General features: G+C 44.1%; 1 protein-coding gene across 1 annotated transcript in view; it reads left to right on the plus strand.

Annotated features, from left to right (window-relative positions):
• LOC143986466 (vomeronasal type-2 receptor 26-like) overlaps positions 1 to 21,327 on the plus strand; it is an 81,449-nt gene that overhangs the window by 48,888 nt on the left and 11,234 nt on the right. Inside the window, exon 6 of the mRNA XM_077484809.1 lies at positions 12,007 to 12,130. Within this exon, the coding sequence (XP_077340935.1) occupies positions 12,007 to 12,130 (124 nt within the window). The remainder of the gene's footprint in view (positions 1 to 12,006; positions 12,131 to 21,327) is intronic.

A 21,327-nucleotide genomic window follows, 5' to 3' on the forward strand; every position in this document is an offset into this window, starting at 1 on the left:
CATAACGAAATAACTTTACCTTGTTCTGAACGATCGGATTTTCCGACAACTTTGTCCGACCATGTGTATGCAACACAAGTTTCAGACAAAATCCGTCAGACAAAATCTGACGGATTTTGTTGTCGGAATGTCCGATCGTATGTACAAGGGCTAAAAGATATATAGAAAGAAACAAGAGGAATCTGTCTGGGCACCTATTTTTGTTTTCCAAGTTATTGGTGAAAAATAAATCCCATAAGAAAATTTAGAGCTTCTAGAGGTGTCTCCTGAATGAATGGTGTCTGATCCAATGTGACCAAACAGGAACACCTCTGGCTGAGTTGAGTTGCATCTTGATATAGCGCGGTCCTTTACCCCGAAGGGTCCTGACACGCTTACAAACACATATGAGGGCCAATTTATAGACATGATCTGATTGACCTACCAGAATGTCTTTGGAGTGTGGGAGGAAACCCACGCAGGCACAGGGAGAACATGCCAACTCCAGGCAGATGGTGTTGCGGTCAGGATTTGAACCAGCGATGCTATTGCTACAAAGTTAGAGTGCTAAACATTACACCACTGTGTTGGTAACACAGTGATATGAGTAGGTGTGATAGTTGTGGGATATTATTAGGGTTCACAGTTGTGGGATATTATTAGGGGTGACAGTTGTGGGCAAGGGTTGTGGGGATGAGGCTCTTGTCCCCATCAACATGGGGACATGGTGAAGCATCCTCCCCATGTTGAGGGCATGTAGCCTGGTACGTTTCAGGAGGGGGGCGTTCTCATCCTCCCCTCTTTTCCTGTGACCTGTCAGGCTGCGTGCTCAGATAAGGGTCTGGTATGTATTTTTGGGGGGACCCCCACGCCATTTTTTCAAATTTTTGGCACGGGTTTCCTTTAAATTCCATACCAAACCTGAAGGGTCTGGTATGGAATTTGGGGGGACCCCCACGTAATTTCTTTTTTTTCTACATTTTGGTTCGGGGTTCCCCTTAATATTCATACCAGACCCAAAGGGCCTGGTAATGGACTGTGGGGGAATCCCATGCTGTTTTTTTCAATGACTTTTATGTGTATTGCCGGGACCGACAATTCATTATAGCCGCGAGTACTTTTAAATGACTTTTTTCCCTTTAGAATTGTGCAGGGACTGTTGTAAAGACCAGAAACATGAGCCACTTTACAGGCATACTAAAGACACCCCCCAGGTACAAAATTTAAAGGAATATTTCACTTTAAGTATGATTAAAATCCTTGCTCTTGAAAAACTGCCATTTTTAAAAATCTTTTTTGCATTGATACATGTCCCCTGGGGCAGGACCCGGGTCCCCAAACACTTTTTATGACAATAACTTGCATATAAGCCTTTAAAATTAGCACTTTTGATTATTCATATTCGTTCCCATAGACTTCAATGGTGTTCATGTGTTCAAACAAATTTTTTGCCCGTTCGCATGTTCTGTTGCGAACCATACCGGGGTGGTATTCGGCTCATCCCTAATCACAGGCTGGTTACAGACTGTCATAATGTCATTCTATTCCTCCACCTCTGCCAGGGTGTTAATGGATAGTGTACTCTCTCTCCATGCCATTTGACATCATTAATGGCATCAGGCAAGGATGTCCCTTATCCCCCGTCATATTTGCACTCCTCACCAAACCCATTACTGCCAGAATCCGAGCAGAATATCTAATTTTGGGCATTTTATTCCAACCCCTCCCAAACCCTCCACTCAAATCATTCTATTCTTTTCTTTCAATATTTTTATTAAATTTTTCTCACAAAAGATAAAGAAAGATTGGTGTATTCAGTTATACAATGGTCAATGGAACAGAAAGTTTGTAGTAAGGCAATATATTAAATACCATTTATCAATGTGATACACATAGACACCTTTTGATAATAGACACTGGATCTATTTTCAAATATGGGAAGTGGACGCATCACCCGCCTCCATATCTCCCAAATGGGTACAAACTGTGTCATGGAGAAGGGAGCGGTACACCCATCCTACATATTAAAAGTTGCTTAAACTGGTGGGGAACGTGTCCTTCTATAGTTGTCTGCCCACCGTACCAGGTAATATATAGAATAGATGGTATTGAGAGAAGAATAAGAGGTAGGAAGAAGGAGAGGACAGAAAAGGAAGGAGATACAGGGATAGAAAAAAAGGGAAGAAAGAACAGAATGTCCTTCCGGAGTGTTCTACCACGTCAGTTTTTTCCAATACCTACAAGGGTGTTTGGGATATATGCATGTAATCTGCCCATGGTTTCAAAGTGGCCTCAAATTTTGTACCTGTGTCTTGAAGGATACTGATCATTTTTTCTTGGGTCATATTCCATTATATTTTTTGTTTGGCATGGTTACTGGACACCGTGGGCTGTTTCCGTGCTTTCGCTATTGTTAATTTAGCTCCTAGGAGAATAAAGTGAACAGGGCTTCTTTTACTTTTAGAGGTCTTTACTAGCGGGAAATTCAGCAAAGCTATGTGGGGGGACTGAGGGATGGACAGACCAGTAGTTTTTCTGATGATTGCAAAGATCCTGTTCCAGAACCCTCTTAGTTTTGGGCATAGGGGGGAAGTTGAAGGGTATACTTTTGTGAGTCTAGTGGGAACCATGTACCATCTTGATATGACTTTTAGGTCTGCCTCTATCTTTGAGTATACCTCAGTTTGACCATGTTATTACTCTGTGCCATTCGTTCAGCTCCCAATCCTGTTTGAGATGTCCTTCCCAGGCCAACATATAGCTTGTTTTAGCATGCTCTACTGATAGTGACTCGTATATCACTGTGATCCCTCCCTTCTGCTCCATAAGCTATCTGCACCATTGTTCATATGGTGTAATGTTGGGTGGTAATGGTTTGGATTTCCAAATAGAGTGTAGGAAGTGGGTGATTTGCTGTTATCTATACTTTTCAGTTGGCATTTTAAGGTTATTAATATAGTGATTGAGTGTAAGTGGTCCAGATGAATTAAAGTAATGACTGATTCTGTACATCCCCTTGATAAGTCGCCACCGAAAGGCCCCAATGTTCATTCAAGGGGAGAATTGGGGTTTGTGAAAGATATGGGCTAGTGGCCTGATTGGGGAAACCAACTCTGGATTAATTTTTCATTTGTCCCATATTGTTCTTGAATGAGATAATGTTGGAGCAAGTATTGTGAGTCGTTTACTCGGGTGACTCCAAAGCAGAAAATCTAGCATGTATTGTGGTACAGCTTCCCTTTCCATATGCACCCAATCGTGTTTCGCAATACGGGAATAGACAGTAGAAATGTGGGCTAATTGGGCTGCTGGATAATATCTGAGCAGGTGGGGTAATCCCAGCTCTCCCTTGTTTCAGATTCGAAAGAGGCCCTCAGCCAGTCTGTACCCCTTTGCTCCCCAAAAAAGGCCATAATTTTTGTCTGGAAGTGTTGCAAATGATCCATCCTAATAGGGATGGGTGGAGACCTAAAAAAGTAGAGAATGCGTGGAAGCAATGTCATCTTTATAGCATAAACTCTCCCTAGCCATAACAGATTTAGTCCAGACCATTCACGCAAATCCAATTCCAATCTTTTATATAATGGTGGGTAATTGGTTGCATATATCTTGTCTATCCTGGATGGTAGGTGTACTCCTAGGTAGGGAATATTAGACTAATATAATAATAATAATAATATGCCAGGTGAAGATGAAGTGGCTTTTTAGCCAGGAAACTAATGAGTCTGGTAGATTTATGTTGAGGGCCTGCGACTTTGACATGTTGACATGAAGTCCCAAAATGTTTCCGAAATCATCTAGTAAACATCAGACGTTTAGTAGAGTAGATCGATATGGCTAGAGTTTAGATCTCTATCGCAAATATCAGAGGGGATAGGGGGCATCCCTGTGGTGTGCCTTTAGAGATTGTGAATGGCTCTGAGTAGTATCCCTGAAGACACACTCATGCTTTGGGATACAAGTATAATGCTCTTAGCCCTTGTACACACGGTCGGACATTCTGACAACAAAATCCATCGGATTTTGTTCGACGGATTTTTTCCGAAACTTGTGTTGCATACACAAGGTCGAACAAAGTTGGTGGAAAATTCGATCGTACGTAACGTGATGACGTTATTTCGTTAAGACGGGACTACATTTAGGCTAGTAGCCAATAGCTTTGGTCTAGGAAATTGATCTGAGCATGCGTGGCACTTTGTCCGTTCGGAATTCTCTACACACAATCGGACAAAGTCCGATTGGATCATGTTGTCGGAAAATTTTATATCCCAGCTCTAAAACTTTGTCCATCGGATATTCCAACGTAAACAGTCCGATGAAGCACACACACAGTCGGATTATCCGACAACACGGTCCAATCAGACATTTTCCGTTGGAATGTCCGACCGTGTGTACAAGGGCTTAGAATGTCAGTGAAGTGTTAACCGAACCCCCGATGCTGTAATATATTGAATAGGCAAGGCCAGGAGACAGAGTAAAATGCTTTATGTAAATCTATTGATAAAAGAAGTCCTTCTTGAGGTTGCCCTCCATCGCATTCCAATCTCAACAGTTAGATAATATCTATCGCCCGTCTAATCTGATCTGGGCCTTGTCTGCCCAGATGAACCCTACCTGATCTTTATGGATATAGAAACTTAAGAAGGAGGAAACCTTGTCTGCTAAGAGCTTGGTTAAAATCTTTAGGTCATTATTAATCAGTGATATGGGTCTATAGTTGATAACCTCACTTGGGTCTTTCCCTGAATTTGGAGTTACTATGATAAATACTGAGTTAAGTGAGCATTCCAGGGTCACTCTCTTCCTCAAAGTGTTAAAGAATCTTACTAGATATGGTGATAGAATGGGTGCAAACTTTTTATAATAGGAGTTTTGTGAACCAGGTCCAGGAGCAGACCCTCGTTTTTGATGACCAAGGCTACTTCCTCCATCATTATTGCAGATTCCAATCTGTCTATATCCCGGTCTTCTAGCTTGGGAATAGGTAGAGTGTTTAAAAAGGTAGGAAGACTAGTGCGATCTCTCTGCGTCCTTCCGTTATATAGGACTTTATAGAAATCATGATAGGCGCCCATTATTCTCTGAGAATTGCGTCCCAGAGCCATTTGGGAGGCATATTTTGGGTAAGGTTTTAGAGCAAAATTTGGGAGTTAGACCAGCTGCTAGCATCAAGCCCATTTTATCTCTCATTTGGTAAAATTGTGCCCCACTCCAGCGTAAACTCTTTTCATCTAGTTTGGCTCCAGGAATAGATTTAGGGTCTCTCTTATTTTGTTTGCTTATAGTTAGGAATTCATTTTATAGTTTATCTACTTCTACTTTATGAGCTTGTCTGATTTGGGATGAGATCTGGATGAGTTTCCCTCTGATAGTAGCTTTATGGGCCACCTAAAGAGTTTTAGGATTTTCCCCTTCTGTTGGCCTTTTCAATTTCAATAGTTCTTACCAGGTCACTAAGTAGTGATTCATTAAGCCTCCAGTGACTTTTTCCTATAGGGCCCAGAGGTCTTTGTAGAAGAAGAAAAACTATAATGTGGTCTGACCATACTGTATCTCTTATGAATGATTTGTGCACTAGAGGTATATATGTGTGATTGACAGGAAGATGTGGTTGATTCTGGAAAAGGATTGGTGCGGGTGTGAAAAGTGGGTAGAGTCCCATGTTTGGGGATTGAGTTCTCTCCAGATGTTTGTTAAGTCTTGCTATTCATAGGATTTGTTTGGGAGGGCGGATTGCTTGAATACCTAATGGACACATTTAACCCAAGTTAAATGCTATGTTGGAATCTCCCCCCATCACAATTGTGCCCTCAAGCAAGGGACCTAGTTTCTGGAGCATGTACTCAAAGAATTTTGCTTGGCCTTGATTGGGTGCATAGTAAGAAACAAAGGAGTAAAGCTGACCATCCAGTATTCCTTTGATCAGGATGAATCTACCTTCCTGGTCCTTATGTTCCAGATGAAGTGTCAATTTGGATTGTGCGAGAATAGAATTGTTACACCTTTTGTTTTATCTTCCGCATTAGCATGGAAGAAGGTGGGAAATTAAGGACGGATGCATTCAGGGTTGTATGATCTTGGAAAGTGTGTTTCCTAAAGCAGGATCACATCAATTTTATGGTTGTGGTAGTATTGAAAAGTTTTTTTGTCTTTTGACCTGTGAGTTCAATTCTTGCGCATTATGGGACACTATTCTTAAGGAAGGAGTCTGTGTGTCAGTTTCAGCCATGGAGCAGATTGGGGAGGGGGGAACACAATTGAAATACAGTCACTTACCTGTAGGACTCAGGAAAGGGAGTCTGAGTCTGACAAATAACCCAGGTGTCTGAAATACAAGGAAGAGGATTTGAGATATTCCGTAAGGACATCTAAAAGAAGTAACATAAAGAGAAAGGTGAAGCAAATACACCTTCTATCTAGCTATCTCTTGAGGGGAGGTGGGACCTCGTCCCAACAATCCCTCCAACAGTTTTGACAAGTCTTCTTCTGTCAGAGAAGAAGTGTCCCTGTCCAGGGGAGAGTGGTAAACCATGTCAGCTGGTCAGGTAGAGGCATCAGTACTCTGTTCCGACAGCAGCATCCTGGTTTTATATCTAACATAAGGTGATGGAAATGAATACTAACACTTTATATTAATAACACAACCAGTATAATTGCAATAATATAGCCCTTAAAGGGGCACACATTTTTTGAGTCAATAGGAAGTCTTATGGAAGTAAGAGTGGGGAAGCTAAAATATGGGCGGGTTTACGGGGATAGGCGGTTTAATAAAGTGGGAAGGATTGGGAGGCTAGGGATATTCTCCTGACAGTAATTCAGATTGTCACCTCATTGGGAATATGCTGATTCCTAATTATACATTAGGTGTCCCAGTTGGGTCGAACACGAATGGTCGGTTATCTTGAGGACCCTTGTGTCCCTCCTGCCTCCCCCTCTGAAAAATAACCTAGGGGAAAGTCAACTTCAGAGATGGGATGTCAAGGCTTTGCAGCATATATGTATGGATAGGCTATTCTGTGTTACTGGAGTGGATTCCATTGTGTGGTCTGTCCTGTTTAAAATGGTCAGAATTTGCCCTACAATAGAGTCTATAGTCAACAAGTATTATAACTTGTCCTCAAGGTTGATTGGGGGATACATAAAAGCACCAGAACAATAAATCAACAGTGTAAATAGGATGTATTAAAGAGTCCAAGGCAGATGTGATGCCTCAATAGACCCTTGAGCAAAAAAAAAAAACAATTCCCCCTCCTTCCTCTGAATAGGGGGAAAAAACTGAGAAAAGAGGGGGAATCCAAGCCCTCCAAAGGGTCCAAACTGGGATCTTTACAAAAACAAAGGACCCAGAGAAAAAATAGGCTCATCGAGCCGTAATAGTCACTCAATGTGCATCAAGTCAGGTAGTTGCAGACTCCTTGATCTCTTGGTTTTGGGTTTCTGCCATACTGGGGTGAAATTTACCCCAACACCTCGCCCCATTGCTGGTGCCAAAGTGGGGAACAGGGATCACTATTACATATCACGAGGTCCTGAAAATTCCTAATATGCTATTGGAATATTTTTAAACTGATAGCAAGGGCTGGCAGGTAAAGTGACAAATCCAGACCCAAATCTGGCTTTAATTCATGCAGCAAAATTAGCCATTACTAGACTGTGGAAAACACCCAAAAAATCTCCTATATCTGGGACAGTCGCAGAACTCAACCACCATTGTGATATGAAGCAAATATTTGCTCTTAAAAACTTCTCCTACTCCAATTTTTTTTTAAAAACATGGTCAATATGCTCACACAATCCTAACTTTACAGTGTTATGCTGATGGCTCATCCAAAACCGGAGTGCATTATGTTTTTGTTTATATGATATTAGACTGGAACATTGCTTACCCATACCCTATATCTGCTGCATAATCAGCCCTCTGTCATGAGTTCACACTCTCGTTCTTAACCTGATACAAGACCATATCCCATATACGTATTTTGTTATTGTTGCATGCCTAATACTTGTGTCTTGTGGAGTTGTCTGTACCACTCTCTAAGCTGTGAACTCATTCACTAACCATGCTTCATGTTTCTATTCAAAATTCAATAAAAACGACTTAACCACTTTAATACCGGCCACATTTGCCCCTTCCTGCCCAGGACAATTTTCAGCTTTCAGTGCTGTCACAATTATGCGGTCATACAACACTGTACCTAAACTAAATTTTTATTATTTCCTTCCTACAAATAGAGCATTCTTTTGGTGGTATTTGATCACCTCTGTGGTTTTTATTTTTTGATAAACAAACTAAAAAAGACCAAAATGTTTGAAAAAAAAAGTTTTTCTTAGTTTTTGTCATAAAATTTTGTTTTCCCCTCCACTGACGGGCACTGATGAGGTGGCACTGATGGGCACTGGTGAGTAGGCACTGATATGTAGAAATGATGGTCACTGATAGGCAGCACTGATATGTAGAACTGATGGGCACCAATAAGCGGCACTGATATGCAGCACTGATGGGCACTGACAGGCAGCACTGATGGGCACTGACAGGCGGCACTGATGGGCACTGACAGGCAGCACTGATTGGCACTGATAGGTGGTACTGATTGGCACTGATGAGGTGGCACTGATGGGCACTGATGAGGCAGCACTGTTGGACACTGATGAGGTGGCACTGATGGACACTGGTGAGGAGGCACTGATATGTAGAATTGGTGGCCCCTGATAGGCGGCACTAATATGTAGCACTGATGGGCACCAATAAGCGGCACTGATATGCAGCACTTATGGGCACTGATAGGCAGCACTGGGCACTGATAGGCTGCACTGATTGGCACTGACAGGTGGCTGTGATGGGCACTGACAGGCAGCACTGATTGGCACTGATAGGTGGTACTGATTGGCACTGATGTGGCACTGATGGGCACTGATGAGGCAGCACTGTTGGACACTGATGAGGTGGCACTGATGGACACTGGTGAGGAGGCACTGATATGTAGAATTGGTGGCCCCTGATAGGCGGCACTAATATGTAGCACTGATGGGCACCAATAAGCGGCACTGATATGCAGCACTTATGGGCACTGATAGGCAGCACTGGGCACTGATAGGCTGCACTGATTGGCACTGACAGGTGGCTGTGATGGGCACTGACAGGCAGCACTGATTGGCACTGATAGGTGGTACTGATTGGCACTGATGAGGTGGCACTGATGGGCACTGATGAGGCAGCGCTGTTGGACACTGGTGAGGAGGCACTGATATGTAGAATTGATGGTCCCTGATAGGCAGCACTAATATATAGCACTGGGCACTGACAGGCGGCACTGATAGGCACTGACAGGTGGCTGTGATGGGCACTGACAGGCCGCACTGATTGGCACTGATAGGTGGTACTGATTGGCACTGACAGGTGGCGCTGATGGGCAGCACTGATGAGGAGATACTGATGTATTACTAACAGGTGTTACTGCTGGGCACTGATTGGCACTGTGGTGGGCTCTGATTGGCACTGGGGTGGGCACTTGAAGGGTTTTTTTTTTATTGGGGGAACACTGGGCACTGATTGGTAGTGTTTTTCACCATCTGAGGGGGCTGTGCTAATGATCAATGTGCTGATTATAAGCACAGACCCGCCCCCCCCCTGACAGGGGGAGCCGCCGATAGGCTCCGATCGGCTCTCCCTGTCCCGCAAATTGAGAAATGCCGTTTACCGGCACTTCCTGGTTCACGCTGTGATCAGCTGTGATTGGTCACAGCTGATCACCTGGTAAGAAGCCTCTGACAGAGGCTTTTTATCACGACTGGAGATGCAGGGTGTCAGACTGACACGCCGCACAGGCAATCGCCGCGCTGCACACCCCCCCTGCTGGACGCCATATGACGCCCAGTCAGGATAACAGAACCACTTCCCGTATGTCATTATGCTACAGGCCGGGCGGGAAGTGGTTAAATATAAAAAACGAAGATAGTAAAATGACCAGCAGCAGATCAGTTTTATCAGGAAATATAGGTCTAATTATATACTGCCTTCTTCTTCTTTTATCAATGGAGATAAGGGGTGCAGTGAATGTAAATAATATAATGTAAGATCATTTAGGTGTACACTGTTCTTGCACTTCGTTTTTTTCTTTTAACTAATCTCAGCTAATCACATTAGTAAACACTGAATGAATGGATGTCATTTATAAAAAACATGGTTACTTATAACAGTAATTATCACTGTTATAAGAAACCATAGTGTGTAAAGAAAAATTCTGATCACCTTCCCACAGTAGTACAGTGTATATATGGTAACACTTTATTGCTCTGGTCTTACAAAATCTTAAAAATCATAATAAATAAGTAAAGTTTAAAAGTTTAAATTACATACTGTCACCAGTCTGTCACCAGTCAGTGTCCTTGATCACCACCACACCTGGTATATATGGTGTCACTGTAATGCGCTAATGATAGTATGTAAAACAAAATGGTAAAAAAAAAACTCCAAAAATTCTTACTAAATAACTCAGAATGTCTACTTTCCAAAAAGAGGTCATTTGTTGGATATTTGTATTGTCCTGGCATTTTAGAGCCTCAAGAAATGAGATGAGGCCGTCAGTACATCAGGATTGATCGATTTTTAGATATACAGTATATACCATAGTTTGTAGACTCTATAACAGTGATGGCGAACCTTGGCACCCCAGATGTTTTGGAACTACATTTCCCATGATGCTCATTGACTCTGCAGTCTAGATGAGCATTATGGGAAATGTAGTTCCAAAACATCTTGGGTGCCAAGGTTCTCCATCACTGCTCTATAACTTTCCTACAGACTAAATAATATACACTGATTTGGGTTATTTTTACAATGCAGCAGAATACATCTGGCCTAAATTTCTAAAGAGGGGTTATTCTTTGCAAAGTTTTTGATGCCCCATAAACACGAGCGGATTTTCCGTCGGAAAAATCTTGGATGTTTTTTTTTGACGGAATTCCACTCAAGCTTGGCTTGCATACACACGGTCACACAAAAGTTCTCTGAACTTTCGACCGTCAAGAATGTGGTGATGTACAACACTCAGCCCTTGTACACACGGTCGGAGATTCCGACAACCAAATCCGTCGGAGTAATTATGATGGATTAATTCTGGAAGAGGTCCGGAAGTGATGTTGCATACACACGGTCGGACTAAATTGTCGGAAAATATGATTGTACATAACGTGATGACATTATTTTCTTTACGACGGGACTACGTTCAGGCTAGTAGCCAATAGCTGGTCTAGGAATTTGATCTGAGCATGCGTGCCACTTTGTCCGTCGGAGTAGGCTACACATGATCTGAGTATGTCCGATAGGAGCATTTTGTCGGAAAATTTTACCGGCAAGTTGGAAAACTTGGTCTGTCGGATATTCCGATGGAAACAGTCCGATGCAGAGCACACACAGTCGGAATATCTGACAAAACGCTCCAATAGGACACACTCCGTTGGAATCTCCGACCGTGTGTACAAGGGCTAAGACGAGCCGAGAAAATGAAGTTCAATGCTTCCGAGCATGAGTCAAATTATTTCCGAGCATGGGTAGGAAAATTTTGCGCCTCCAAATTACTACAGACGATCGGAGTTTCCGATCGGAACTTTTTTTCCGACCGAAAAATAGAGAACCTGCTCTCAATCTTTTGCTGGTGGAAATTTTGCCAAAATTTCCACCAGCAAAATATATTTCCAAATTTCCGATCAAAAGCTCTCATCAGACTTTTGTTGCTTAAGAAAACATTTTTTTTTTCAAGATTTTTAGCTTTTTTTCCTTTATTTTGCAAAAATAAAAAACCTCAGTGGTGATGAAATACCACCAAAAGAAAGCTCTATTGGTTACAAAAAATGAACACCCCAAATGAATGAAAGCCCCAAATATTGACCCCGAATGGATGTCAATTCTGGAGATTTCACTGTGAACACATGGTAGAGGCAAACATGAGCCTCATTTGTATTTGTTGCACCTAGTGTCTATAGCTTCATGAGGTATTATGGAAAAAAAATATTAATATCTGATTTCAGATTCCGATATCTCGATGTTCAGATCCCTGTTTACCCGGCAGCAGAAAAAAGTTTGGATCTTCAAGGCATAAATGCTGCTATGAGTGCGTCCCGTGTTCAGAAGGAGAGATCTCCAACATTTCCGGTAGAGTTTGTATTTGTTAGTAAGTTATTGTTGGACTGGGCAGAAGTTACCGATGTAGTTAAAGTGTATGTGAAGGAACAGACATATGAAGTACACGCTGCAATGTGTGCACATTTCCCCATGTTTTATCCTTTTAAAGACCTGCAAACACTAAAAGATACCCATTGATTCTGCCTCCATTGATAATTCCTCTGGTGAGCTAACAAACAGGAGTTTTTGAACTGAAATCACAAGAAATGGTGTCAGCGCTTTTCATTTTTTTTTCTGATAACATCAAAAGGTATTTTTTGCACATTATTTTTAAAGTTGACCTCTCATAGCTCTACAAGTCTGCATGAATCAGTTCCTAAAATTTACAGCAATATTATTGTTTTGTTTTATTCCCCCTAAAGTTCCACATTTATCATAAACAAGTCATCATTGAGCTCCAGGCAATGACTTTTCTTTGATTGGGGTGTTTGTACTGTTGGTAATTGGTGAAGGGGGTGCACTGGATACCTTCACTGCCATTGTGCTATTGCTGGGTGTCCAATGTGTCCATATACCTTTAACCACTTCCCGACCGGCGCACGACGATGTACGTCAGCAGAATGGCACAGGCAGGCAAACTGGCATACACGTACGTTCAGTTGAATTTGCCGCCCTGCCATCGAGACCCCCCATGAGTCCGTTCGTGGGTCCCGTGGACTCAATCGGCGTGGGGATACCTGCGATCGTCTCACGGGGGAAGGAGAACGGGGAGATGCCGTTGTAAACAGCATCTCCCTGTTCTGCCTAGCAACAAGTGACACCGATCTCTGCTTCCTGTGATTGGAGCAGAGATCAGTGTTCACTAGCACACAGCCCAGCCCCCCACAATTATTAAAACGCCCCTAGGACACACTTAACCCCTACACAGCCACCCCCTGGTTAACCCCTTCACTGCCAGTGTCATTTACACAGGAATCATTTGCATTTGTATAGCACTGATTGCTGTATAAATGACAATGGTCCCAAAAATGTGTCAAAAAATTTGTCCGCCATAATCTCGCAGTCACAATAAAAATCGCTGATCACCACCATTACTAGTAAAAACAAAAATTATTAATAAAAATGCCATAAAACTATCCCCTATTTTGTAAACGCTATAACTTTTGCGCAAAACAATCAATAATCGCTTATTGCGATTTTTTTACCAAAAATATGTCGAAGAATACGTATCGGCCTAAACTGAGGAAAAAAAAATGTTTTTTTTATATATTTTTGGGGGATATTTATTATAGCAAAAAGTAAAAATAATGTTTTTTTTTTCAAAATTGTCGCTCTATTTTTGTTTATAGCGCAAAAAATAAAAACCGCAGAGGTGATCAAATACCACCAAAAGAAACCTCTATTTGTGGGAAAAAATGGACGTCAATTTTTGTTTGGGAGCCACGTCGCACGACCGCGCAATTGTCAGTTAAACTGACGCAGTGCCGAAACGCAAAAAGTGGTCTGGTCTTTGACCTGCAAAATGGTCGGGTCTGTAAGTGGTTAAGGAGGTGTGGACTCCCTCCAGGCATACATGTCCTAATCTATCCATTACTACATATCTGCTCCAACTTTGAAGATCCTCAAAATGTATATAGTGAGGACTGCAGTACATTAGGGTGTCGTGACGTGGCCTCTGTAGCTTGTCCATATATTTTCAAATGTGTGCAAACTTAACCCCTTTTTTTAACAGTAACTTTTAGACAGAAAAATTTGGTTTGTTGCAGGTTGGATAGTAAGTGAGCTGGGAATTTTTGTTTGTTGTTTTTTGACATGGGTCATCCTTCCATGTGCTCCTTGCTGCAAGAGCCTGTTATAGGTTGGGGTGGTTGCCCTTTGTTTAGACAACTGGGGTTCCTAGATGATGTCATTTACCAAATACAACCATGACCATGTTTGGTTAATAGCCGTTCCCGGGATCCTCAGTTGCATTTTTTGCATTCTGCCAGCAGGGGATGAGGGCAAACATGAGTTTAAATATGAGTTTGACCCCAAATCTCATCCCTAATTCTATACATCTCAATCATGGTTGACACGTTATGAACAAAAGCAAACTGTTTCTTCTAACTTTTTTTAATTAATTAATTTATTTATTTATTAATTTATTAATTTATTTCACTCAAAAGGAAATTACAATCATTTTGGATTCATCCTTTTTAGGTTTCTATGTTTTATAAGCAGATGTGATTTATATCAACCATAACTTTATAGCTATTTATCTAATCTTGAGTGGGTCCCCCTTTTGCCACCCAAACAGACCCTTTAGCCACCAAAACAGCCCAGACTCATTGAGACATGGACTCCACTAGACCTCTGAAGGTATGTTGTGGTGGTATCCTGAACCAAGCCATAAACAGCAGATACTTTAAGTCCTGTAAGTTGTGAGGTGGGGTCTCCATTGCTTGGTCTTGTTTTTTTGGCACATCACACAGATGCTTGATTGGATTGAGATGTGGAACATTTGGGGCCAAGTCAACACCTGAAACTCGTTGTGTTCCTCAGCCCATTTTTGAGCCATTTTTACAGTGTGACATGGCGCATTATCCTGCTTAAAGAGGCCACTGCTATCAGAGAACCCCATTTACATGAAGGGATGCACCTGGTCAGCAACAACGTTTAAGTAGGTGATATGTGTCAAGTAATGTCAAGCAATGCACATGTACCTTACCATCAAAAAATAGTATTTATTCGTCAAAAGGAATAAAAAAAAACATGCCACAGCAGAACGGACAGAAGAGCTGACACGTTTCACACTAACAATCACAGCTATGATTAAGCACTGTTTGTTAGTGTGAAACGTGTCAGTCTTCTGTCTTTTCTGCTGTGGCATGTTTTTTTTTATTTGTTTGACGAATAAATGCTATTTTTTGGAGAGTGGCTGTCCAGAACTTTTCTCAAATTTCATTGCTATATGCATTGCCAGCACCCGTGGCTTCCAAACTAGAGGAAAGGTTCATTCCAATTTGACCTGCCTGGAGCGGTGACATCCCCTTATCAAAATCAGGGGTGTTCTTGAAACCGTGCATCAATCTGATTTGCATAGACATCTTACTGAGTTGCTAATTGCCTTACTCCCTGATGTGGCTCCATCTGAATTCATAATTGACAGAATACACCATCTACCGAAACTGTCCCGCTTACCAGATCACATGGCTAGGAATGTTATCCTACGTATTCATTTCTACAATTTAAAGGTGCAGCTTCTGCCTAAAACCCAGGAGCTGTCACCATTAACGGCGTCTTATGCAGACCTTAAGTTCTTCCCTGATCTGTCACAATACATTATGCAAAAGCAAAAAAAAAAAACAATCAACCAAACTCTAATGCCGCGTACACGCGACCAGACTTTTTGACAGCAAAGGTCCAACGGAACGAGTCGGTCGGACAATTCGATCGTGTGTGGGCTCCATCGGACCTTTGTTTGCCAAAAATCTGGCGGACTTTAGAAATAGAGCATGTTTTAAATGTTTCCACCGGACCGAGAAATCCGTTAATGCGTATGCTAGTCCGACGGACAAAAACCAATGCTAGGGCAGCTATTGGCTACTGGCTATGAACTTAATTATTCTAGTGCGGTCATACGTCATTACGTTCGAATCCATCGGATTTTGGTGTGATTGTGTGTGGCCAAGTCCGTTCATTCGGAAAGTGCTTCAGAACTCCACCAAAAGTCAGTCGGAAAGACCGTCGGACCTAGTCCCTCGAAAAGTCCGGTCATGTGTACACGGCATAAGGCACTAAGAAACCACCATATCAACTACAAGTGAGGGATGCCCTGCTAAAATTCTCATTTAATAAAGATGATTCCACTAATGTAATTGACTTTTTGTTCAAAAGACTAAAAGATTGGAACATCGTACCTAATGTACCTTTCTCTTTCAATACAGCTAAACACCCGGATAAACTGGATCCTGGATGGCGCTGCGTTTATCATAGATCTGCTCCAAGACGGTGATAAGCCCGCCAATTCTACAACTTACCATCAGTTTACACATCATTTCCTGGCTACACCAATGCCTTGATTAGCTAGACTTACCTTTTTTCTTCTAAGCGGCACAGGGCTGTGCACAAATCATAATGATCTACTCTCTTACATGTGTGTTGGCCTGTTGGTCCACTGTTGTGCTATTTAAAAAAAACAAAAAAAACATTTTTTCTAAGAGCATCATGGCGCTTTCTACCCAGGAACTAATAATGCCCCACCCTTGGATCTCCAAAGTCTTATGTCCCATACACACAGTCGGACATTCCGACCACAAAATCTGTTGGATTTTTTCCGACCGATTTTGGCCAAAACTTGTGTTGCATACACATGGTTGCACAAAGTTGTCGGAAAATCTGATCGTTCGGAATGAGGTGGCGTCAAACACGTACGTCGGGACTATAAACGGGCAAGTAGCCAATAGCTTTCGTCTCTAATTCCGCCTACACACGACCGGACTTTTCGAGGGACTAGGTCCGACAGACTTTCGACGTTCTGATGGAGTTCTGACAGAGTTCTGATGGACTTTCCGAATGAACGGACTTGGCCACACACAATCACACCAAAGTCCGACGGATTCGAACGTGATGACGTACGGCCGGACTAGAATAAGGAAGTTCATAGCCAGTAGCCAATAGCTGCCCTCGCGTCGGTTTTTGTCCATCAGACTAGCACACACATGAGCGGATTTCTCGGTAGGAACTGGGTCCGGTGGAGTTCTGGCGGAAAAATTTGAAACATGTTCAATTTCTAAAGTCTGTCGGATTTTTGCAAATCAAAAGTCCGCTGCAGCCCACACACGATCGAATGGTCTGCTGGAATTGTTCCGTCGGACCTTTGATGTTGAAAAGTCCGGTCGTGTGTACGCAGCAATAGTTTATTCTGAGCATGCGTGTCACTTTGTCTGTCGGAATTGTCTGCCCACAATCGGAATTTATGCGATCGGATTTTGTTGTCAGAAAATTTTAGATCCCGCTCTCAAACTTTGTGCGTCGGAAAATCTGATGGAAAAAGTCAGATGGAGCCCACACAGATTTTCCGACAACATGATCCGATCGCACATTTTCCATTGGAGCTTAAGAATGTGTAGTCTCTCCATTATTTTTCACATCAGCTGTCATAATGGCCATGCCTCATGAGTATCAACTTCCTGTACATAAATGACAAAGGAATAAATCATCCTGCTAAAAGGGCATCCTTATGGAGAGATGCTGAAATTTAGAAATGTAACTTCTGAGGTCCAACAAACCCACCTCCACCAGACATCATCTCGCATATGTTTTCATAAAGCCTTTCCACATATTTCTACTGCCAACATGATGGCGAAGAAAAGAGGTGTCCTGACCGCTATAAAAGTCTATGTTTCCTTGCTCAATTGACATGAGCAAATCTCAGACCCTGCAGGACGGTATCTTATTCTTCTGCCGCGTACACACGATCAAACAAGCAGGTGGAAAAGTCCGGCAAACTGAAGTCCGCCAAACAATCCCCCCATGTGTAGCCTCCGGCATACTTTTTTGACCCGAAAGTACGGCGTACTTAGAAAGTAGTTTTACACTCCAATCTTCCCGCCAGACTCGCATTTCGGCGGACAATCCGGCCGTGTGTATGCCAGTCCGCCGTACTTTTGAAATGAGCAGAATTTTCCCGCCCCGGAGAAAAGTCTGCTCGAAATTTTGAGCGCGTCTCCAGGTAGGCGGGGCCCGCGAAGGATACGTCGCTGGCCCCGCCGCCTGGTATGGACTTAAAGGGGAACCCCAACGCCGAAAAAAATCGGCGTGGGGGTCCCCCCAGGTCCACATCAGACCCTTGTCCGAGCACGCTACCCGGCTGGCCGGGAAATGGGGGACGAGTGAGCGTCCCCCCTCCTGAGCCGTACCAGGCCGCATGCCCTCAACATGGGGGGTGCCTTGGGGAAGGGGGGCCGCGCGGCCCCCCCACCCAAAAGCACCTTGTCCCCATGTTGATGAGAACAAGGGCCTTTTCCCGACAGCCCTGGCCGTTGGTTGTCGGGGTCTGCGGGCGGGGGGCTTATCGGAATCCGGGAGCCTCCTTTAATAAGGGGGCCCTGGATACCAGCCCCCCACCCTATGTGAATGAGTATGGGGTACAATGTACCCCTACCCATTCACCTGTAAAATAAAGTACAAAAAAAAACACAACACACAAGATAAAATAGTTTATTGCACTGCTCCGGGGGTCTTCCGTCTTCGGGGGTCTTCTCGCCGGACTCCTCCGCTATCTTCTTGTAGCTCTTTTGCTAGCGGAGGAGCCCGGCTTTCTTCATCGCTGCCGGCCTCTTCTTCCGACTTCGGGGGTCTTGTCCCCCTCTTCGGTTCTTCTACCGGGCTACCACGCCTTCTTCTAGCTCTTTTACAGGCGGTGGCCCGGTCTTCTGTCGCCGCCGCCGCCTTCCGTTCTTCTGTTCTTCTGTTCTTCTTCTTCAGATGTTGCCTCGCCGAGTCCTCCGCTCACAATGACGGGGACCGGGCACGCGGCGACTTATATAGGGACAAGGTGCGGGGTCTTCGGTTGATGTCACATGGGTTGATGTGACATGGCGACAGTTCCAGCATCCTCCGGGACTGTGACATCGTAAGGGGCGGGGTCACCATGTGACATCAACCCATGTGACATGAACCGAAGACCCCGCCCCAGTGATGTATCCTTCGTGGGCCCTGCCTATCTGGAGACGCGCTCAAAATGAGCAGACTTTCCTCCGCGTGTGTGGGCGAATCCGTTCATTTCAAAAGTAGGGCGGATAGTACGGCGGACTTAGTACGCCGTATTAGTCTGCTAAAAAAGTGCCGTGTGTGGGCAAGTAGCCCGTTCGGAAAGAATCTGACGGACAGTCTGGCGGGAAGTCCGCCAGACTAAGTACGTCGGACAGAAAAAAATTTAGTCTGTATTTTGTCACCTTATATGACTTGTAGGACGATGGAACAATGCTCCATCAATCCGAAACTGATATAGATAATTATTAGATCTTCCAAAATTGTCTGTGTCCCTACACCAGGCTCTAAGTGCCCCATTCTCTTTGGAAGAAATACATAAAACTGTTAATTCCCTGTCAACAAATCCCCTGGCCCAGATGTCCTCACCTTGAGAATATTGCAAGCAATTTAACCATGTACTGGCACCCTATCTCCAGAAGGTGTATGTCGCTGCTGCTGCTCCTTCCTTTTGGAAATGTTGGTAGTCTTAATAATCACATTACCAAAGCCAAGGCGAGAGCCTGACAAACCACAAAATGTCCATCTTATTAGTGATGGACGAACTTCCAACGGGACGTTTCGCGAACACGGACCGCGAACGCGGCCGATAGTTCGGGAACCGTAACGTTCGCGGCGGGCCCCATTGACTTCAATAGGAGGCGAACTTTGCAAACATACAGGTCAAATTTGCAGCCACAAAATAATTAATAACTGTGCAAACATAGTCCCACCACATGGCCAATGACATAACACATGTATGAGGTGAATCTGGGATCGACAACTACAAGCATTCTTTTTTTATATAGGAAATTGTTGTGACAATTCAGGACTGTGGAGCGCATGAAGGCAATGGAGGAGAGGGAAGGTCAGGGTAGGCAAAGAGGGTGCAGGAGATGATCACCAGCAGTGTGACATACAGCAATGACACCTGCACCGTGATAGAGTCATCTGACACCAGCACCGTGATAGAGAGCACTGACATCAGCAGCATGGCATAAAGCACTGACACCAGCACCGTGATATACAGCACTGACACCAGCACCGTGATAGAGACCACTGACATCAGCAGCGTGACATAAAGCACTGACACCAGCACTGTGATATACAGCAAAGACACCAGCACCGTGATAGAGAGCACTGACATCAGCAGCGTGACATACAGCAATGACACCTGCACCGTGATAGAGTGATCTGACACCAGCACCGTGATAGAGAGCACTGACATCAGCAGCGTGACATAAAGCACTAACACCAGCACCGTGATATACAGCACTGACATCGGCACCGTGATAGAGAGTACTGACATCAGCACCGTGATATACAGCACTGACACCTGCACCCTAAGCAGCCCAAGGAGGAAGTCAGCATAGCACAGGGATGGTGGGAGCCCCTCATAATGATCATAGCACAGGGATGGTGGGAGCCCCTCATAATGAGCATAGCAGAGGGATGGTGGGAGCCCCTCATAATATGCACAGCAGAGGTACAGCCCCGGGAGGAAGTCAGCACAGCACAGGGATGGTGGGAGCCCCTCATAATAAGCAGGCCCAGGAGGATGTCAGCATAGCACAGGGATGGTGGGAGCCCCTCATAATAAGCAGCCCCAGGAGGAAGTCAGCACAGCACCGGGATGGTGGGAGCCCCTCATAATGAGCATAGCACAGGGATGGTGGAAGCCCCTCATAATATGCACAGCAGAGGTACAGCCCCAGGAGGAAGTCAGCACAGCACAGGGATGGTGGGAGCCCCTCATAATAAGCAGGCCCAGGAGGATGTCAGCATAGTACAGGGATGGTGGGAGCCCCTCATAATAAGCAGCCCCAGGAGGAAGTCAGCACAGCACAGGGATGGTGGGAGCCCCTCATAATAAGCATAGCACAGGGATGGTGGGAGCCTCTCATAATATGCACAGCAGAGGTACAGCCCCAGAAGGAAGTCAGCATAGCACAAGGATGGTGGGAGCCCCTCATAATAAGCAGCCCCAGGAGGAAGTCAGCACAGCACAGGGATGGTGGGAGTCCCTCATAATAAGCAGCCCCAGTAGAAATATGACACCGCTCAACCTCTTCAAAGAGGAGGGTACGGGCATATAGTACGGTGTGCTTTTTTTGGACAAGGAAGTGAGCCAAATGAAGAAAGAAGGTCTGTGTGCTCGATTAAAAAAAATTGTTTATAGACATATACATGGTCTACTGGTCACATGTGTTGAATTGCTCCGAGATCCATGCCTCGTTCATTTTTAGAAATGTGAGGTAGTTAACACTGTCGTCAGCTAGGCAAGTACGCTTATCGGTAACGATCCCCCCTGCTGCGCTGAACGTCCTTTCAGACAGGACACTGGAGGAGGGGCAAGCCAACAGTTTGATTGCAAATTGGGCAAGCCTGCCCACCCAGTAGTCCAGGGGTTCATCACTCCTCAGAGCGTCCACATCGGCCGTTAACCCGATGTAGTCAGACACCTGACGGTCTAGGCGTTCCCTGATGCTGGATCC

Source organism: Lithobates pipiens, unplaced genomic scaffold (assembly GCF_037356315.1).
Source record: "Lithobates pipiens isolate NorthernLeopardFrog02 unplaced genomic scaffold, aLitPip1_a1.2 Scaffold_160, whole genome shotgun sequence".
NCBI classification, from domain to species: Eukaryota; Metazoa; Chordata; class Amphibia; order Anura; family Ranidae; genus Lithobates; species Lithobates pipiens.